The 22781-nt window shown below is 34.5% G+C and overlaps 1 protein-coding gene across 1 annotated transcript; it reads left to right on the forward strand.

The window, feature by feature from the left end:
* The first annotated feature begins 716 nt into the window (after positions 1 to 716).
* On the forward strand, positions 717 to 18857 carry LOC133518690 (hairy/enhancer-of-split related with YRPW motif protein-like). The gene is made up of 3 exons (XM_061852366.1): positions 717 to 972; positions 3012 to 3220; positions 17207 to 18857. The coding sequence occupies exons 1-3, from the start codon at positions 821 to 823 to the stop codon at positions 17719 to 17721; spliced, it is 876 nt and encodes a 291-aa protein (XP_061708350.1). The 5' UTR covers positions 717 to 820; the 3' UTR covers positions 17722 to 18857.
* The last annotated feature ends 3924 nt before the right edge of the window (positions 18858 to 22781 follow it).

Genomic DNA, 22781 nt, shown 5'->3' on the forward strand with positions numbered 1-22781 from the left:
TCACAATAAGCTTTATATCATTGTGATACAGTTTAAATTAATCTAGCAAAGCGGTAGCGTAACTTAGTTATTATTAAGGCGAGTGCATACATTCGCGTGCGTTCTAAAAACCAAAGCGTTCCAATTCCACAAACATTTTTTTTCCAACTTCAACCTTAACGTGTTGGCGGTAAAGTTGAAAGTTTATGAAAGGTGGTGGTGGTTAAACGTTTTTTTTTTAATAAATGGGCGAAGGGTGGCGGCACACGGCCGCACGCGGCGCCACACTCCGCGACGACGCCGGCGCGCGCGCACGTGTCTGATACAGACGCGCGAATAAAGAAACGAAACGTGACCTACTTGCGGAAACTTAAGTGACCTTTAGATTTTGGACGATAATTAATTTTGAGAAAATTGTGCTTTAGTGCAAAGTTGCAAGTGACTGAAAAATTAAAGTTTGTAAGTTTTGTGATCAAAGTTTTCAGTGATCGTAACTCACCCTTTGAGTTTCTTTTCTTCAAGAGTTTAACTTCATTATTTCTATGTCTCCTAAAAACTAAACAAATCTGAAGAAAATACAGTTTGAAGTAAATTTGTGTTTAACATTTTCAGTGATCTCAACTTGTGTAAGAGAACTTGTAAATCTTAGACACTTTAAACTTTAAAAACTAGAAAAAATCGGCAGCGTTTCTAATCATCAACTAATAACAGTGACTCCTAAAACTGAAGTGAATTTATTTACATTTAAAACATCTATAAGTCTAAAATAACTTGTCAACCATCCAATGTCCGTGAAGAACGAGTGACTGTTGACTAACCTGTTTCCAACCTGTCACCGAACATGGATTACCACCACCGCCATATGGAACAGCAGCAGTGGGGCTACTGGCCGCCGGCGCCCGCGCCAGCAGCGGCTCCGGCTCCCAGGAGCAAACGCACGCATTCGGAGAGCGAGGATGATGCGTTCTCGGAGGAGAGCAGTAAAGATGCCACGTGAGTACTTAGCTTTATTCTCTTTATTCATACAAACACATTATAAAAAACCTAACCTAGGGTGTCGCCAGCAGCGGGGCAGGGCCCAAGCTGCCGGTGGTCAGGGCCGCAGAGAGAAGAACCACCGGACTACCCGCCCCGTGTCCGCTTCTAGTAATACATATATTACTGTTGTACTTAATTACTCTTCAAAAACAAGGATACTTACCGTAAAATTTGCTTTCTACTGTATAATGGTGGTCTAATAATTTTGATATATAAAAACTAATGTCACAACTTTTGATGATGTATATGAACATACCTAATATAAATTATATTTTGAATTGCGCGGCAAATTTTGAGACGAAGTAGGCACATTGTTCCATTTACAACATGTTAATAAAATAAACCATGATAAATATATGTACAAAAACAGTTATATCATAATTATAAAGCAAACTTTGGTGTACCTAGTACAAAAAAAACTGGTTTTTAGTCTTATCGCAAAAAAAGGCAAAATTACTAGCTAGTTAACATTTTTTTTCCTGCCTGAAAGGCTATTTAGAATGCTTATTTGCAAAGCACTGTACATTGATACAACTTACAACAAATAAAAATAGTCTTCATCATAACGGGGGTTATTGAAAATAAAATCTTAAGAATACCTAATTCAGGGTAGGAAACATTTAATAATTTTCGAAATAGATTCTAATAAGAGTTCGTCGCTCTACATAGAGTGCTACGACCGTAGAGCTACGCGGCTACGAAAACTAAGCGGCTCTACTTTTACGTTACTTGTAGCAAAGTTCATCGAAGCGCGGATTTACGAAGTTGTTGATGTAAACAATATTTATCAAGCAGTGAAGTCTGCAAGCGGAATTACAATTCATATAAAAAAATGGGCATATGAATTGTCGATGTACCTATGTTTTTGTATTTTATAATAAAAAAAATTAAATACTCAGAAATAAATACATTTTTTTAATACACTTACTACTAGTATTATTATGACTGAACTTAACAATTACCAAGCACAAAAAATTTAAAAACTTTATCCCTTTTTTGGTTACAGCCTAGTTATAGGTGTGTTCTAAAAAGTATGATTTTACAAATCCATTGTTATCCTATCAATCTGGAAAACAGCGGCTTTAGCGAGGTCCCATTTTTATCACTTGTCACTATGCTGTCACTTTCGCACTTACATACTTGTTAGAACGTGACAGGCATGGTGACAAGTGATTAAAATGCGACCGTACTACTGCCGCAGGTGTGTATATTCACTTGCTATGATGGATATCAACTTGCATTTAGCTGTATTTGTCTTTCATAAGCGCATTGTAATATGCCTACTTGAAAAATAAACTATGTTTACTAATATGGATTGTATTATTCGAATTAAAAATATTGAATTGTTTTTTTTTAGACACAAATTGACTAAGTCCCACAGTAAGCCCAATAAGGCTTGTGTTGAGGGTCCTTAGACAACGATATATATAATATATAAATATGTATAAATACTTAAATGCATAGAAAACACCCATGACTCAGGAACAAATATCCATGCTCATCACACGAATAAATGCCCTTACCAGGATTTGAACCCGGGACCATCAGCTTCGTAGGCAGGGTCACTACCCACTAGGCCAAACCGGTCGTCAAATTTACCTTTACCCTGGCATATGTTCTTCACTTTAATTTTTAAGTTGTTAATAAGATTTTCTTTCAAGGAACAAATCAAAGTATTTTATTAAATATTTGAATTTTCCTGAGCACTGAAAGGCCGTAGTCCCTTTTCTCTCACATACAAACATACAAAAGTTTAATTATTTATTGACAAAGAACAAATTAACAAACATAATAAAACTTAGGTCCTAAGAACAAAAAGCTATAGATAAAACAGTTGGCCTAGATAGCCGTCAACGAGCAAGGTGCCCAGAAGGCCGTATTTTCTCGATGAATGGCGATACTTATATGCTGTGCCAGTGATCACCTTTCTCGTCACCAGAAGCCCCTATAATATTATACTTATTTCAGTATATAATTAGAGATTTCATCCTCAGTTCTCCCGGCGGTGACTCCTGTCAACTTATGACGCGCAAACGCCGCCGAGGCGTCATTGAGAAGAAAAGACGTGACCGCATAAACACCTCCCTCACCGAGCTGAAGAGGCTTGTCCCAGCAGCTTGTGAGAAACAGGGCAGCGCCAAGCTGGAGAAGGCGGAGATACTGCAGTTGACTGTGGACCACCTCAAGATGTTACATGCTAAAGGTAGGATACTTTTCTTACATAGGTATACGTAAAATAATTTTCATATAATTCGATGTTGTTATCTAAGTCCAATTATAAGTTTTAACGTAAGTAAACAACCTGTTTATTTCCAACTAGTCGTAAAATGGGTCACAGTTAATATTACCTCGGGAAAGGCACCTTGAAGCTTTGAGTTCGAAACTAACTATTACCAGATGATGCCCCGTGACGAGAAAATACTTTATAGAATTATTAAACCTTCTACACTAAAACGTTTTTTTTTTCTTTAAAATTATTAAAAGCACAATATTGTATGCATGAATATTGCCGTGACTTATATAAACTATTTTTTAGACATATTTTAATTTTATTTAGTATTAGTTTTTAGTTTTAATTTAGTTTTATTTAATAGATAAGTTAGTTTATTTTTATAATGCCCAATTAAATGTACCTATATTGAAATGCATGAAGGTCTATGTTACACTTTAACCAAATATACGAAAATTTTAAAAAATCAGCTCTCTACTTATTAACGTGTTTATGTGCAATCAAGTGACATGCACACATACATTAATTTTCCTAGAAAAAAATTAAAAATTTGATAATTGGTCCGTTTGATACTTTTGGAGAAAAAAAAAAAATCTTTTGGGGTTAAATGAATGCTATAAGGTTCCAAGGGGCAGTAGAAGGTTAAAAATTTATGAAGTATTTTTTCATCACGGGGCATCATCTGATAATAGTTTCGAACTCAAAGCTTTGAGAACAGTTTTTAACTGGCTAAATATCTTGCTACACCCTTTCCATTATAGATAAAAAAAATATTATGTTAACGGCACCAATCATCGGACATTTAAGAGAAAATTTGGAGTATTTTTGATATTTCACCGACATCTGTAAAATTTCTACCGCTTTATACGTTAAAAGTTGAATGTCTTATTCGTCCTTTATGTTTTCTTAGTATTTAATGAAAGCTACTGCAATTGGTTTCAATATTATTAACGAATTAAAAATATATTTTTTTTGCGCCATTAATTTTTAAACTACCAAATATCAATGAAAAATTAAACTTAAGCAGCTCTTTGGCTCTTGTTTATAGTAAAATGTTGCCAGCCCTTAAAAACTGATGGTAAATAGGTACTTGTTTTACAGCGGTAGCAGCATGGTTCCATTTTTATCACGTGTCACTATGCCCGTCACTTTCGCACTTATATACTTGTTAGAATGTGATAGGCATGGTGACAAATGATAAAGAGTCGACCATCTTAACCCTACAGGATTTGTCTATACCATCCCATTACTGGTACAGTCAGCATCAATAGTAACGGATGAAACAACGCGCCAAAAGTATCTGACATTCCGGATAACTTTGCCAAATATAGACAAATTTCTAAAATTCACATTCAAAAGTATATCTTGTACAGTCTTACTTGTTCTATATTAAAGACATCACTTTTTGATAAGCTGGTACAGAATGGTAGATACTTATGAAGCGTTATTTGATCCGTTACTTCTGATGCTGACTGTACCAGTCCCATCATAGGGGCGTTTACTATACTTATCTAAAAACGTAAAAGCTTATAATATCCGGAATAAAAGTCGTACTTCAAAAACCGCTATTCCGTCCATTCAGTCCCGAGATCTGTCATTCACTCTCCATTCATTCACTCAACAACTCATTTCCGCTTCCTCCAAATCAATAAAAGATTTAACGGTTAGCTAAAAACTTCATAAAAATCGTAAAAAAGCAAAAGAAACTTGGTTCCGTTATCCGGGCTATTAAAAAAGTTGCAACTTTTTCGTGACTGTTACTTTTAAGTGAATTTAATGAAAGTAAGTTTCTTTTCAATGTTCTCAAAAAATATTTAATCCGACTAATAAGTATTTTACCAGATCAACGCAATAAATCATTCATTTATCAATAATAATAATAATAATTCAGCCGATATACGTCCCACTGCTGGGCACAGGCCTCCTCTCATGCGCGAGAGGGCTCGGGCTATAGTCCCCACGCTAGCCCAATGCGGATTGGGGACTTCACATACACCTTTGAATTTCTTCGCAGATGCATGCAGGTTTCCTCACGATGTTTTCCTTCACCGAAAAGCTAGTGGTAAATATCAAATGATATTTCGTACATAAGTTCCGAAAAACTCATTGGTACGAGCCGGGATTTGAACCATTTATCAATAGGTCGTTTTTAATTAGAGTGTACCTAAAATCAATTAACAATAATAATTAACAAATATATAATGTTAATACTTCCCGTCTTTCACTCTTCGTTCGTTCGTTTCGTCTTTTCGTCTTACTTATACTAAGAATCCAATTTTTTTTTTTTTATTACTATATGTAAGACATTATATATGTATTGTTCTTTTTTCTCTGAACTCCCCATCGGCACACAAACCTCCTCAAGGTTTTGCCTACTATGCTATGGGTCTTTAATGGTAGACTACGTAACTATTGTCATTTTACGCTCGGCCTTTGTTGAAAATGAATGTTAATTTGAGTTTAGTTTTTGATAGGTACGTAGGTATTTTTTTTAAATAGAAATTATGTACATTGACCTCTTATGTTGATACCATTATTTAGGGGTTAATAGATATTACAAACTCTTAAGATTAAAATCAAGTTATAACATTAGAAGTTGCATAATACGATCGCGTTTAATTCAATACCCTGCATAATATCTCTTCAAATTATTTTCGTATCTAAATATACGATTACCCGCTAAAGACGCATTCTGGCGTGGTTTCTTCTGATTCTTTAAGCAGGTTATACTGTATTTTTACGATCATACCTACTCGACACCCAAAATTCCTCAACTACCAACGCTCCTCCTAATTGACGTAACTGTCACTGTAATTTCTAGCACATACGTCCCTCCGTAATCACCGCTGCGCCCGCACATCGGGAGATCGCCGCGTGGTGCGCCCGCGCAGTTCCGCGTTCCCACGGCCCGCTTCCGTATCCGACAGGTGCCAATGTTCGACCACTATCTCCGAGAAAAACGTCGTAACAACCATCATGCTTGTACTAAAATACTACGTTTCGTAGCATTAAAGTTCTAATTCAATTCAAAAGTGAACTTGAATGTTTAGATGTTTTTTTTTTGGGCGGATTTTTTTCAATATGTTATGTGTTCAGATTCGATCCGGTTTCAGGATGGTCATTGAAACTATTGTAAAGTTTAAAGCTTATGTTATGGGAAAATGTCACAACTTATCAAATGGGATTTTTTTACATGTACAAATGTTCCAACAATTACTCGGACATCAAAAAAAAAGTATTTTATTTTCTTTATTGGGAAAAAAACAGATACAGGCTTAATAACATTTACAGGCATGATTTCAAAATGGTAGATACAGTCTACATCCTAAGACAATTCCCACTAAGAGGTCTGAAAGTAGTTTTAGGACAGCATTGTGATCGGAAATAAATAAACAGACTTATACTATACTTACACTAAAACTTAATAATAATGACATTTATCACTTCCAAATTGGTTTGATGTAAATATAAATAAAAAAATAAAAATAAAAAATCTTTTATTTCGTGTAACAAGAGACACATATCTTTTTAAACTAACTAAAACTAACTAAAAAACTAAATTTTAAAAATCCTAAAATATTAAACGGGCTTTACCATTCGACAGTACTAGTGGGAGAATGTAATCTTCCACAGTGTGATAAATAGACACAACACAATCCACCCTCTCGGCTATCATCTTCAGAATGATGTTGGGACTGTCCCGCACCCGACGCATCAGGGATGCGGCGCGCCCGCGCATTACCGTGTGAAAGCAATCTACGCGCGCCGCAGCGAACATACCTGACGCGCTAGAGGCTTTTAAAATTAAGCTGTAATATAAATTACAGCTTAATTTTAAAAGCCTATTTCCCAAGATCATTATTATCTTCTCATTAAAAACAAGATGCTACTTGACTGAGCAAAACAATTATGCTTTTAAATATTTTTACCGGTCTAAATTAAACATCAGAAGAGGAAAAAGCCATTCCCCACTTAATTATGAAATTGTTCTTCCTTCCTGTAATGTTATTTCACTAATTTAATTTGTACGATAATTTCGGGATGTGCGGTTAGCCAGATTTTGCGGTTTTGGTCGCGGTTCGGTTAACAACATAACACATGTGTATTGTCTTTATGGTTAAAGGCCAAGGCCTTTGCGGTTTGTTTCGGTTGAAAAAAAAAGTGAAAGATACTCGTATGTTAACGGCACCAATCATGGGACTTAAGAGAAAAATTGGAGTATTTTTGATATTTCACCGACATATGTAAATTTCTACCGCTTTATGCTTTAAAAGTTGAATGTCCAATTCGTCCTTTATGTTTTCTATGTTTTTAATTAAAGCTTCTGCAATTGGTTTCAATATTATTAACCAATTAAAACTATGGTTTTGTGCTCCAGTCATAGGATGTATGGCGTCATTAATTTTCAAACTAACAAAATCTCAATGAAAAATTAAACTTAAGCAGCTCTTTGGCTCTAGTTTATGGTAAAATGTCGTCAGCGTTTAAAAACTGTTGGTAAATACTTGTTTTACAGGATTTGTCTATACCATCCCTTTACTGGTGCCTGTTCCATTATAGGGGTGTTTACTATAGATATATTTAAACGACCAGCCATAGAAGACAGAAAGCAGGTGGCTAAATTATTTATGCTTAGTTACAATTATAAATAATGGTCTTTTCTTCATTAATTTTTTCATCCTTTTTTCCATTATTAATAGATAAAATACGTATAGTACAAATTGTACCTGCTTTTATTTAAAAATAACCATGAACTGATAATCATTTACATTGTTAACAATAATTGAAAGTAAATTGGCTCATTAAATAATACTCTTAGTTTGTAATTAGGAATTAAAAGCACATAACCTTAAATATCAATGATCAAAGAAAATGAAAATTAAAGGACAAAATGTCACTAGGGAATTATTTTGTTATGAAAGGTAAAGGTGACCTTGTGAGATGAAATTAATTTTGTTCATAATTGTTTGTAATCACAATGTTTACTGAAAGTAAACCACATGCAAAATTTATGTTCTTGTTTCAAAACCACACACCTACCGAACGAGATCAATAATAATGTGCGTATTTCTCACGTACTTACTCTAAAGATTACCACATAAGACGCTAGATGGCGTTTTACAGAATAAATTTGTTTATCGCGCGCGAACAATTTTTTTACGAAAGTGTTGGGTAATTACTTTTTAAAATAAGCAATATAGTATGTACCTTTAGGTGCTTTGATTGTTTTTTAACATGATACACACACACACACACACACACACACACACACACACACACACACACAAACACATATATGTATATATAATTTCATATAAAGGTATATCGCCCTTTTTAAAGTATTAGGAATACCTTAGAACCTCATTTCCTAATCAAAATAACCATTAACAATCAAAGTTTCTTAAAATATGGCTTTAGGCATCAAATCAATAATCCTTATCCATTTCATAAACACCCGACCACAAACTTCTCACTCACCCATAATAGAAAAAATACCCACATATGGTCACACTTCCTGGTTTTTTTCTACCGCCAGGTGCCTACCTGGGTACTGGGGTCTATTAAAGGGCCATCGCGGTCAACAATGGGTTCATTAAAGCGGCAAACACAATTCAAAGGCGTTTAAAGTTACATTTTGAGGTTATAGCGTTCAGGTTTAGTGTTTTTTGTCGTGTGAAGCTGGGAGCTTGAGATGGACAGTCCGGAAATAATAGATTAGTTTACCAATTATAAGTTTGAAAATAAGTTTTTTCTAAGTATTTTTTTAGGTAATGTTAAACATTGCACCTTATGCTCATTATTCATGTAAATATGCATTAATTAATAAACAGTATTATACTAAATATAAATCGCTTACTTGTAACCAATTAATTTGGGAACTAATACATATGGGATATAATTAGAATGCAACGTTATGCCAATGGTGTTGAAATACTCAAACTAAGTCCAGTTTTAGTTTAATAATGTGCATCCTGAACTTTAACTCAATATAACTATTTAAAAAACTTTATCCACTCAAATGTGATCATATTACAATTTGCCTTGTTCCTACTACTTACCTGTAAATAAACTGTATTAAACTAAAACGTAACTTTATCGCCTAGGTACTTATAACAAGTACATTGTGCAACGAGGGGGTATGTAAAATTTTGCAAACGAGGTCTTTAGATGCACGAGAGCCGCAGGCTGGATTGCATTAAAAACTCGAGTCAGGATTTTCAAAGTAAAACTCACTTATACCTACTTGGTTCGTATGAATTAGTTACACAATTAAAAAAAGCTATAACTCCCTCGGGAGTTATATATATATATATTTTTTACAATCCATAACTCCCGCTGGAACAATACATGCGTTTATCCTTCGGTATACCTGCAGGAAATAAGATCTTTTTCGAGCAAGTGTGATGAAAATTAATTTGGGAACTAAGTACCTTAGAAGTTTCGAATGCAGCGCAATTCTAATGGTTGCTATAATACCGTAATAGTATAATTTTAAAATGTTAAACATTTAATTCAAAATATCTATTTAAAAAACCGTACCCCAACCAAATGTAACCATATTACAATCTGCCTTGTCAAATTTTACTATCCCTAATTTCAATATGTAATTGACTATCAAAACCCCCTGACCATATTGCAGTTATCTTCCTTATCACAGTCCGGGGTCGAACCTACGTCCGTGGGAACGACCCTCCCCACCCTGTCCCAGCGGGGATGATAGCCCTTGCGAATTGTTTGTATGGGAAACTTGGATTATAGAGGGATTTCACTTGCAAGCTAGTTTAGTTATGAATAGTAGATTTAATAAATGCACTTTCGCATAATACCTCTTAAAAAATGGTGTAATTTTGCATAGTTTCGTTCGTAAAAACAAAGACCTTCATTATAGTATATTTGAGGTATATCTTGACTATTTTGACCGTTGTTATTGCTGATTCAGTTCAGTTCAGTTCAGTTCAGTTCATAGGTATATACTTTATTCATGTAGGCCTAGCAACAAGCACTTATGAATAGTAAGACAGTATTACATATAATTATCTTAAGCTAATTATCAGAGCAATTTATTGATGTTGTAACTATTATTCCACATATAATACTAATGAATATAATACTAAAAATTTCACAAAACAAGGGTCGGCAACTCTGGTGTTGCAGGCGTCCATAGGCTACGGTGACTGCTTACCATCAGGTGGGCCGTATGCTTGTTTGCCACGGACGAGGTATAAAAAAAATTGGACTAAAAGTTTTTTTATAAAAATGAAATGATTTAAGAAATGTAAAATTGCATGCTTTTATAAGTTCTTATAAAATATCTTTTTTTAAACCTTTTAGCGCACAAAATTGAATTAGTTCACTTAAGAAGAAAAGGGACCATCGCTTCTCGATACAAACATAGTCCCCATTTTCCTCTCTGGATATTAACATTATGGAAAATATTTAAAAAAAATTAGATGTATATTAACTATGACTTTTGAGTTTTTTCGATTTTTTGATTCTTGTAAAAATTAGGAGGAATAAACAGATTTCATAAAAATCCTTAAATCCTTCTAACTCTTATAATAATTAAAAATTCGAAAAAAATACAAAAGGGGCATAGCACGTAAACGTTAGGAGGGCAGAGCTATACACTTTAGTGCAATAACTCATATTAAAATATATTGTTAACCATATTCTCATACAATGTGTCACACAATTGAATGAGATTTTAAAATTAGTTATTGCACTTCACGTTAGGAGGGCAGAGCTGTGGTTGATATACAACAAATTGTGTAAAAATATTTTCAATAATGTTAATATTCAGAGAGGAAAATGAGGACTTCCTTTGTATGAAAAGGCGATTTTCGTCTTAATAATGTTCTAATTCCAGTTTTGGTTTTACCATAGTAACACGATTACGTAATCCAACCCAAAGGAAAACCCAACGGATCAGAAAGGTAGGTAATAATAGGTGTAAATATATGACCAACGGTCCGATCCGAACGTCAAATTTAGGTCTAGATACGATATGGATCGGATATGTCAGTGTCAAATCACACACACGAAAACGTCACTTATAGACCGCGAGCCAGGAACAGATTCCCATGACCAATCGCCTCCCGGGCGATAACTCTTATAGTGGTTAACGGCTGTGTATGATGGACCCTCGTGGATGTCAGCTGCCGCTCCGTTGGTGGACTGAGGAATGGCAGCCACAGGAACAGTTGAAAAAAAATTAGTCATCGCCTTCCGTTTGATACTTTGTCTGATGATAGTTTAGAACTTTAGATGCTATTGTGAATTAAAAAAAAATGTCAGCCGGTTGTATCGCGGTGGAAAGAACGTCAGCTGGTCGCATGAACATGAAAAACTTTTTTATAATAGAAATAACGAAATCATGAATGATATATTATTATCCGATCCATATCGTATCTAGACCTAATATTACGTATCTTAAAGTTCGAATCGGGCTGTCAGTCTCTAATAGGATTATTAGAAAACGAATTAGGCCGTTGATATACATCCGAAGATACTCGTAAGTCTGTTCAATTATATATCAGTGCGGACATGAACGAACCCTTATTAGCCCCGAAACTATTAATAGAAACTAATAATAAATGGACCCAAATTCCTGTTCGAGGAATGTGATAAAAGAATGCCTTATTGAATGAAGAATCTGATAAAATTTTACTATCCCTTCCGGCTATCGCTTTTATTCGCAATAATTAAATTAATGGTTTTTCTGCCACCCTTTTTGGCTTTTTATTAATGTAATACCTTCCTATAGGTTTTTTATTTGAAATGTTAAAATATAAAAGTTTAAGTGATGCTTAAATACCTATTTGATAATGTTCCAATGTTAATCCTGATTTAAATTAATTATTTTTTTCAAATAATACAATACAATTCAAATCGTCTTTATTGCACAACCTCAGAATAAATGTACATGGAAACACATATAATGCACGAAGATAGAGGTAAACAATAGGTGGCCATATCGCAACAGAGCGATCTCTTCTAGGCAACCTTTGGGTAGTGGAGAAACTGTGATTGCGAAAATTTAATTAGATCTAAATGGTAATGAACTTTAGGATTCAAAAGCCTAAAAACAAAAGGACTTACACATATTTTAGCAAACACGTTCGCGTCTTTCCTGTAGACATCGCAATTTTTACGCAAAATAATAAATAGTCCCAAGTACTATTTTTATAGTACTTGAGACTCATATAAGGAAAACGGGATATGGATGTACTTACCAGAGTCGTTAACTTTGATTATATTTTCCACAGAAGTGACCTTTTTTCTAAAATGTGTTTAACCCAAAAACCAAACTGAAGTCAATCATCTTTGGACCTTAGCTTTAACATGCTTACTAAGTGCTACTTAAGCATACCTTTGACGGTAACATGTAGAGCAAAGAGCCCTTAACCGCAAGGGTAGAGCCCTAAAGGAAACGTCCAATCTCGACGCGACTACTAACCGTGTCCTGCGGTGAGGCCCTTTTGCTTTATGCCCTCATCAAGGGGTCTGTATATGTTACACGTCAAAATTATAGGTACTTTCTTCAAATTAATTGGGAAATTAAGGCGCCTACCTGAGTGAAATTACGTAGAATAGTTACTTTTAAATGCCTAAGGCGTGTAAACTATCCAACCAAAAATTCAGAAAAGAATGAACTATTTGTTATTCCTTAATTAATTGTTTCAAATTTATTTAAATTATTTCATTATTTTAATTAGGAAGTTTTCACCATAAAAGTCGCTACTGATCCTAAACTACAAAATATATTTTCACGGTTCTTTCGGCATAAAGTCAGCAATATATCTATCTTAAAACTTTTTGTTCATTTAACATCTATTCTACCTACTAAACTAATATTGAAGAAATTTGGCACGAAGAACTACTAAGCTGCAGAGATAACCGACCCCTCTGCAAACAAGTTTCTATGACATGGGATTAATTATCTCTGCAGTTTACCGTACATTCTAAAAATAGATAACTAATGGTAAAAAGTCGTACAATTTACGCGGCACAATAATTTTAACATAACTATTCCATTTTACCCCGTACCACCCTTTTCCTTCACATGTAAAAACTACTAATCTACATCCATATTAAACGATCACGCGTCAATTCCACACAATGACAAGCGGAAATTGTGCCAGCCCTAGTTTTATGTCCTTATTACTTGGGAATAAGGTCGAGTTTCGAATAGAAAATATTCTAATGCAAGGGTTGTCACACCTGCGCGCCAAAAAACAAACAATATTAAGGAAGGAAGAGGCGGACAAAGACTAAGAACGTATCTGGAATTTGAGGATACAGTAAAAAATTTTTTTAAATAAAATGAAGAAATATCTATTGTCATTATTCGAATCGACTTGAAATTCCAAACGCAATATGAAAATATCATCAGTTCTTATTCAAAAACATTTGTGGTTATTAATCACATTTAATTTATTATCCTACATTCATGTGCCAAAGATAATTTACAAAAATTTCAAAGTTCCCACTAAATGTTTTTGCCAAACATTAGTTTCGTAGTTTCGAAAGATCAAAATTTTCTCGTGAAAGTTTCCAGAAACTTATGGACTTTAAGAAAAATATGCTGCAATTTGCATATTGCTAGATTTGCTAGCCTCCATCGATATTTCTCGTATAATAATAGTATATTTTAGCCAACTAAGGGATGAAATCATATCTTTCACTCTAGTAAAACACTTTACTTTCATTTCGAATACGAGAAAAGTAAAATACGTGTTATTACATATAGTAAAATATATGACAGTATATTTTTAATAGCATTTTTTTAAGGTTTTTCCAATTAACAATTTAGGTCAAAGTATCGTTATTTATGGAATGGGGATTAAAATATCAAAATGAAAATTGTGTTATTAATCAATTTAAAACCAAATTTCAATTGCTTATTGTAAAAAAATGAAAAACGGAACGTACCTACTTAGAAAGCAAAATACTCTAGTACAGAAACGTATCACTTTATGCACACTTTTTAGAACAACAATGATCCTCTTTTAGAGCATCAAAAATGAAAACTAATTTGTTATATTTTTTATACTTCATTTTCAACCATTAAATATGGCTTACAGTTTAATAAAGACGAATAAAAAAAAGACGTAAACGAATGTTCGCGAAATGAAAAGTACTTAGAAATGAACAAAAGCTTCAGCCAATTGAATCGTTGTTCTGCCATAATTAACATCACAACTTGTCAGACAAGGCTTTGCAGACCTACAGGACAATTCGAATGTACACTCACAATACTAATAGAAAATAAACATAGAACAAGGGCAGAACTGCACGAAAATTTGCACATGTGCAAGTACCACTTAAGCGCCACTTGCACCATTCCACTAACCCGGGGTTAACCGGTTAAACCGTTAACCTAGTGCCGAATTGTACTGGTAACCATGGTAACTCCAGGTTTAACCGGTTAACCCGGGTCAAATTGTATAGGTAACCATGGTAACTCCAGGTTTAAGCGGCTAACTCCGAATTTGTGGGGTGGTGCCAGTCGCCTTAAGTGTTTACATTTAAAAATAATTTAAAATTCATACTTAAAAAATATACGTTATTTCGAGACTTACCTGCAGGCAACATGTAAATACAGTTTTGCAGGGAACTATCTAGTTATAAGCCTTGTACTGTGTATTATTAATTAGTGATTAAATCATAATGATATTCGAATCATATTATTTAGTTATCGTGCTTCTCGCCCTCGCCAATACCGCATCAATCAATCATCAGTTAGTTTTCATTCTGATATCAGTGTACGTTCGAATTGGCCTGCTACTTGAACTTCAAGGGTATCTTTTAATAAGCCTCAGTAAATATTGCAAATAATAAAATACTTAGCAGTTTAATTTAAATGTAACCCTCTTTATTTGATTACAAAAGGAATTAGTGTCAGTCTATAATGATACGATTTAAAATGAGATAACCTCTAATAGCCCTTTATAGGGTTTTTTTCTGTAGATCAGAGTTATTTTATTTAGACTTTCACCCTAATATTAATATACATTCAAAGATTCCCTAGTTTACTTAGATTAGATATTGATTAAAACTGAACAAATATTTTGACGAAATGTAACTTAATTGTGTATGCGGAATTTTACTTGTAACGCAATTAAATTCCATTTAGTTAAAATAATAGTTTTTCTTTTTTTGAATTGACAATCTTCAAAATCCAACTATCGAACTTCCGCCAAAAACATAAAAAAAAAACACAGCAATCCTTAAAAAAACGGGATTCCAGAAATGTGTCGGGTACGTGACGCTATTTTTAACGATTCCGATTTAATTTTAATTTGACAAGTTTTTCTATAACTTGCCCTGTTAGTATATTGTATCTGTACGTTAGTTATTGTAGGTCAAATCTTGGAAGCTTTTGACCCACTTACCGATTTCCGATTGAACTGAAATTTTCATACATATGTAAATCGGATGACAATACAATATTATGATGACATGGAGCTGATCTGATGATGGAGATAGAAGATGAACATGTGTGTTTGACTATTAGAATTGTCTCGATGAAATGTTGCATGTGGAAAAAAAAGTAAGCGATAAAAGCTTGCACAAAAAATAAAACTTTTGCCAAAAATTTATTTTAAATTCAACGGTATATAATGTATTGTATAGATTTTTCCAGGTTATTAAGTTAGCTGCCATACGCGGCACGTCCCCAACAAAGTAAATCTTTTTGTGGAATGCCCCCAAACCTTACCCTGGCCCGGTGGCCCACTGCCCTGACCAGCACACATGACCCCCCCAACCATCAATGAACCTGTTTTTACGCGTATTAATTCCCATTGATTGGAAGGGGACCAGAGCTCATCTTACCCTGGCTATCCGTACGGAAGACGTCCGGAAACTGGAGGGTTCCCGTTACACTTCTAACCTCTCTTTTTAATCTGTAGATTTTTATATTCTTGTCCTTTTCTAGAACTTGTTGCGTAAGGGTTGAATGAGTTCTTGAATTTTGTTTTTTGTTCGTTTTCTTTTGATACGCAAATTCTGGTAACATCTGGAAGATCTTGTTAGTAGTACGAATACAATGAAGTAAATAAAAACTGTCTCCCTTAAAACGATCGTAGTTTTAATGAACTTTTATGCTAGCACCACGATATACCCGGTTTTTTTAAGATAATAATTTTCTAAACTCAGTATGGAAATTAACTTTTTCGTCCGAAATGCTGGGGTTCCTAAGATATCTAATATTGCGGTACAATAATATGTAAACGACACTATAATTTAGTGCATACTCGTAGTTAATCGGATTTAATTTTGGAAGAAAAAGTTATGACTATTAGTTTTGAGGTTATAAAATTTCTAATCTGAATAAATTTGACTATCGTAGCAAATGCATAACATAGTAGCTTGCACTCTTTATGTCATTTTAATGAAGTTTGAATAAATTAGATTTTTAGGATTCCGTAACTAAAATGGCAAAAACAGTATAAGGGTTCCGTTTTTGCCATTTTGGGTACGAATTCCTCATGTCCGTCCATCTGCCCGTATGTCACAGCCATTTTTTTCAAATGAACTTATTAAACTTCGTGATCAGAATACTTAGTTAACAAAACATGAATTTGGACGAAAGGTATCGATCGACAGTTACCTTTAGTTTAGTATTTATGAAGCCATTATAAGTACTTATGTAAAAAAAGATAATTACTTAGCTATGTACATAATTTATATTTTTTACTGCAACGGTCTTTACAGTCAAGCACTTATAAAAAGTAACGACTGTCTGGCTCACCCAAGCATGTCTCTTTTATAACCTCTCCAAACGTCACCGATAATTTCATGCGAATTGCAATTGATTGCGGTATTTGGTTCATCTATTGAATTCATTTCTCCTACTTAGCCAGCAATTAACTAAAATCGCATGATATTGTTCGCAGCCTTTACTAGAATCATGCTTACACATTTAAAAACTAACTCTCCTCTCCATTGTTACAGGTCTCGACACGTTCGCATACGACCCCCAGCGTTATGCCATGGACTACCACAGCATCGGCTTTAGAGAGTGCGCGGCCGAGGTCGCCCGCTACCTCGTCAGCTGCGAAGGCCTCGACATCCAAGACCCTTTGCGGCTACGCCTCATGAGCCATCTACAGTGCTTCGCTGCGCAGAGGGAGCTAGCAGCGAAATCCGCCAACTGGGGATATCCTCAGTACCCTACACCAGTACAGCCTCAGCCGCAACATGGTTATACGGAGCTAAGACCAGAAGCAACCACCTCAACTGCGACGACAACTGTTGCTGCTCCTATGGCTGTAGCCGCACCGTTATCCGCCCCTCCATCTTACCCCCACTACCCCGCCCCTCCAGCACCTCCAGCGCCCCCTGGCCCTCATCCCGCACCACCTGTACCTCATTATCCTACTCCGTATCCTCACCAGCCCACGCATAACCAGTATTCGCAGAATAGCTCGAAACCTTATAGACCTTGGGGTGCGGAGTTAGCTTATTAGATTGAGGATATTACTAATTAGGTTTACTCCATATTGGAGTTGATGAAGTATAGTCATTTATCTTTCAAAAATTTAGTCTATGAGGTACTTAAATATGTACGGTAAACGTTATTTTGCTTTTGTTGGTCGAACGTTAATTGGAATTGAAAATATTGAATATTAACCATTACAAATTGAACCGAAAACTGTAACCGTCAGTTACGGTTTATGGTTCAATTTGTAATAGTTAATTTTTAATACTAATTAACTTTCGGTCAATACTGTTATTTTGTTTGCTGGCAGCCTTTTTGATACTTGACTTGACACCTTGTTTGCTAGCAATAAAGATTGAAGGCAACTATTAGGGACATGTTAAACATTGGGATATTTAATAAATATTGCTCAATATATTTAATTAAATAGTCATCAAACGTCTGTCTTGTCATTAATGTCATCATTAACTTATAAAACAATTAAAATAGTACTTATTTGAAATTACTTATCGACATATACTTACCGGGTGGCCTTTGTAACACGAGCAATAAATTAAACTGTAGTTTGTACTGTTCAAAAGCCTTCATAATTTTTAAAAGTTGTTAAACAAAAGTTTTATAATTTCAGGGGAAGGTACAATATATTTTTAAATTATTTACTCGTATTGCACGGCCCACCCGGTACACTAATTTGATAAGGTACGGTCACGTCTGATAATATCGATACGAATAAAGTGCCAAAAATATGTATACACGACTTTATCGACATATATTTGGCATATTTTTCGTATCGATATTTTCAGACGTGACTGTACGTATATTATTGTGTCACGGTTTATGAAAATGACCAGTTCCTAAAGGTCCCGTTTTTGTACTCACAAATTGTACGCAATATTTGTTTCATCAATCGACATATTGTTTAATTTAAGCCCTCAATAGGCTATGATTGTAGTATTTATGTTTTCTTAGTTTGACCGGGCCTTATTAGAATGGCGAGCAGTCTTATTAGGACATTTGTTTTACGATAAGCAATTGAAATATGGTTTTAAATCGATTTTTATACAATTTCCATTCTGATATTTAACTCCCCATTTCATAAATAACGATACTTTTACCTGTCGGTGAGTAAGGTTGCCAGAGCTCAACGAGGGGGGACGGGGTTACGGTCGGCAACGCGCATGTAACTCCTCTGGAGTTGCAGGCGTACATAGGCTACGGAGACTGCTTACCATCAGGCGGGCCGTATGCTTGTTTGCCACCGACGTAGTATAAAAAAAAATGGTTAATTGAAAGTACCCTCAAGAAACCCTAAAAAAAATATTATAAAAAACACATGTATTTTACTTTCCACGTATTCCAAATGAAAAGTAGAGTGTTTAACTCGGGTGAAAGGCATCATTGCAGCCTCAGAATATACCTCGGCAGAAATTAGTGCCTTTCATTCCTTGGTTAATAATCTACTATTACCCCATCAAACTAAGTGTTGTTGGCGATCTCAGAGTTTTATAACATATGTATGAAACTGTACTGTTTGTAAAGATAGTATGAATATATATGATAAGTTGTGTGATAGTAATATAGTATATCATAGGTATAAGAAGTCACTAGCGTATTGGGACCAAATGAGAAGCTTTAATTTTCAATAATACGATTATACTGCTTTTATTCTGTGCTGTTACTGCAAAAAAAGCTAAAGAAAAATGGCGTAAACGAAAAAACTACTTTTCACCACACCAACTGGTAAAGGCCTTCTTGATTGTTCAAAAACTAATGAGAAAGTTGCATTTTATCCACATGTGCACATTATGAGTTGTTTCCTTATGTTAGCTAGTAGAATTGACTTTTAAATGATAATTTTGTATGATTATTTTTTTATTACGTTCAGTTGGATTTGATTTCATCTGAATTTTTTGGTATTTCATAGTTGGTAGTTTTCTCGTGTTGGTGTGGTGAAAAATGTTGTGTTTCACTCGGAGGCAAAGTTTATTTAACCAACAACAACTTTACCCCCTTGTAAAACAAATAACTATTAAATAACTAAATATCTTCGTAAATATTAAAAAATACCTAAAAGTGGTTGTGAGAAATGCTATAATTATTATGTAGTGTGATTTGATTTGTATATAGGTTTGACGTACACTGGGTATGTCTGATGTAAATTTTACTTGTAAATATACAGAATTAAATTATTTTGACAATTTATTTTATCTTTCATTATAGATCTTATCTTATCTTATTCCCTAACTATGTGATAGCCTTACCTTACCATAATTTACACATGTAACCAATACACCGAAGAGTATTAAACATACGGAACCCCTGGTGTAAATTTATTCGATAGCGAGACGTGACGGTTAAGTCTCATTTTGTATGGGATTTAGAAACAGCGCGCCAAGCGGGACGTTTTGGACAGTCAAAATCGCATACAAAATAAGACTTAACGCAAACGCGTACGTCACGTCACGCTATCGAATTTTACACTAGGGGTACAGGTCAATCCAAAAACGTGGCCAAAGCTTTTTTGAATATTTTTCTTACTTACCTACACCGACAAAATTAGTATATTCAAAATATTCTCCTTTAGATTTGATACACAAACGCAGACGTTGGGTAAAATTATCAAATAGAGTAGTAAAAGAAAACTGTCAACGTATTTTTGGGCTAACCTGAATCACCTTTAAATGCTTTGGTCTCGCACCGTCTAGAACGCAAAACTACTAGTGTAATATTTTGCCTATATCCCTTTTAGTCTACATCGCAAACGGTATAGAACACAAAATGACCACTTACAGGCAGGTTAGGTTAGTTAGTTATCTTTTAATGGCCGAAGGCCAAACCGCACAGAAATAGGAGCCCCGCGGTAGCGGTGCTCCGTCGACATCGCTAACGTAAAGGTAAATCGACAATACGTAGATAAATAAAGGTCTAAATAATTGTAGTCATTTTGTGATCTAGACCGTTTGCGATGTAGACTAAAAGGGATATAGGCAAAATATTACACTAGTTATTTTGTGTTCTAGACAGTCCGAGACCAACCCCTTTAAATGTAGAGTCCCCAGCAAGCTCGGTTCTCCATACAAACGTTGTTACGCTCTTATTTTATAACGACTAGCTAGATTGCTCTGAAACCTTGTACTTACAATAGGATAAGGTATATCTAGTCCTGTAATTAGTTTATGTAGCTTCAGATATAACTCCTCTGGAGTTGCAGGTGTACATAGGCTACGGATACTGCTTACCATCAGGCAGGTCGTATGCTTGTTTGCCACCGACGTAGTATAAAAATAAAATAAAAAAAAAAGATATCATAGTTAAAAAAATACAGCGAATTTAAGTTTTTCATACAAAACTTGTTTTTGCTCTATTTCGTTTGTTTATTAAACTAGAGCTATATAAACTAATTACAAGACTAGATATACCTCATGTCATTATATGTGCAAAGTTTCATTACAATTCAACGCGTAGTTTTAAAATGAGAACGCAACTCCGTTTGTATGGGAAGGTGATAATCGGCTGAGCTTGCCGGGGCCTCTAAAAGTTCAACATAAAATGAGGTAATTGTCAAATGATGTAGTAATAAAACGCTATTTTCGCTATCAGTTCCATCCACCTGTGGAACTAGCGACTACTTAATTTACGCCTTTATTCCAATGCATATAAAGCTCAAAAAAATTCTAACATCACCGTATTTAACGATCAAACTCACTAATGAACCACTTATCATCACACCGAAATGACGTATATACCTCCAAGAGATATACATTAAAAAACCCTTTTATAACTATTTAATTTTCTCACATTAAAAAGCTTTTTCATCTATTATTAAACTCTTAAATAGGACTGTAAACCTTAAAAAATAAAGTTCAATTTCAACTGACACCACAAAAAGATACTTTTTAAAAGTAACATTAATTAGTGTAACTGGCCAGTAACAACGACTTTGCCATTTGCCGGTTCATAGTAGATAGCCATCGCACAGGTGCGCACTACAACCCCAGATGTTCGCGGGACCGAAATGTTTGAAACGTCATAAGTTACTTTTGAATTTAGAAATAGAACAGCTTACTGCTTATGCGACATGTATAAAGGAATAAAGCGCATTTCTGTGTAATCCGTAAAAGTAAAATAATCTTACAGTCGAACCAAGTTAACTTTGCATCTCATTTGCAATGACAGTAAAAATACATAAGGCGTAGTTCTTCCAGAACTTTAGACACATATCTTTTTTTTAATGGAGGATATATCCTAGGCAGGCGTTTGACCACGATCTCACCTGATGGTAAGTGATGATGCGGTCTACGGTGGAGCACGCTTACCTATAAGATACCTATTTACTCTAGCCTTGAAGAGATTCAGATTGTACTCATGCGAAAACACAGACTCGGGCAGGGCATTCCACTCCTTGGCAGTTCGCATAAGGAATGTTGAAGCGAAACGCTTCGTGCGTATTTGTGGAATACCTACCATGAAGCGATGCCGGAGTGCCGATTGTGTGTACTACACCGTAATAACTAATAACCCAGTAAGTAAGGACCACTTTTACTGTCTTTCACCATACTCGTAACAAAACAAAGCGTTCATTTAAAGTTGTGTTTATTACCTTGATAGTAAGAATCCAAGAAGAACTTTCTTCGTTAATAAGTCTAGGAAAATAAATCTAATTGGTTATCAAACCTCTATAAGAAAATTTTTGAAATAACACATTTTTTCCTACTGACTTTAATATACAGTTTTTCTTTATCGAAACATTTTAAAAAGTTACGTCATTTTGGCGACTAATATTAGCATTGAATTAAAACCAATAAAAGTGTACGTAATAAAATCTGATTGGTTAGTATAAATTGTTATAAGAAAATTTTAAAATTAACACATATTTCTTATACTTAAGAAATACACAGGTTGTATAATATAAAAATGCAGTTCTATATAAAACTTTATTAAATACGTTACATTGGCATTGCATTAAAACCAATAAAATTGTACGAAATAAATTCTGATTGGTAAATAAGTCTGTTAAGAAAAAAAAATCTGTCAACATTTCCTAATAGTTTAATTTAAAAATGCAGTATTTATATACCAAACATTATT

The sequence above is a fragment of the Cydia pomonella genome, chromosome 6 (genome assembly GCF_033807575.1).
Source record: "Cydia pomonella isolate Wapato2018A chromosome 6, ilCydPomo1, whole genome shotgun sequence".
Classification (NCBI taxonomy): domain Eukaryota; kingdom Metazoa; phylum Arthropoda; class Insecta; order Lepidoptera; family Tortricidae; genus Cydia; species Cydia pomonella.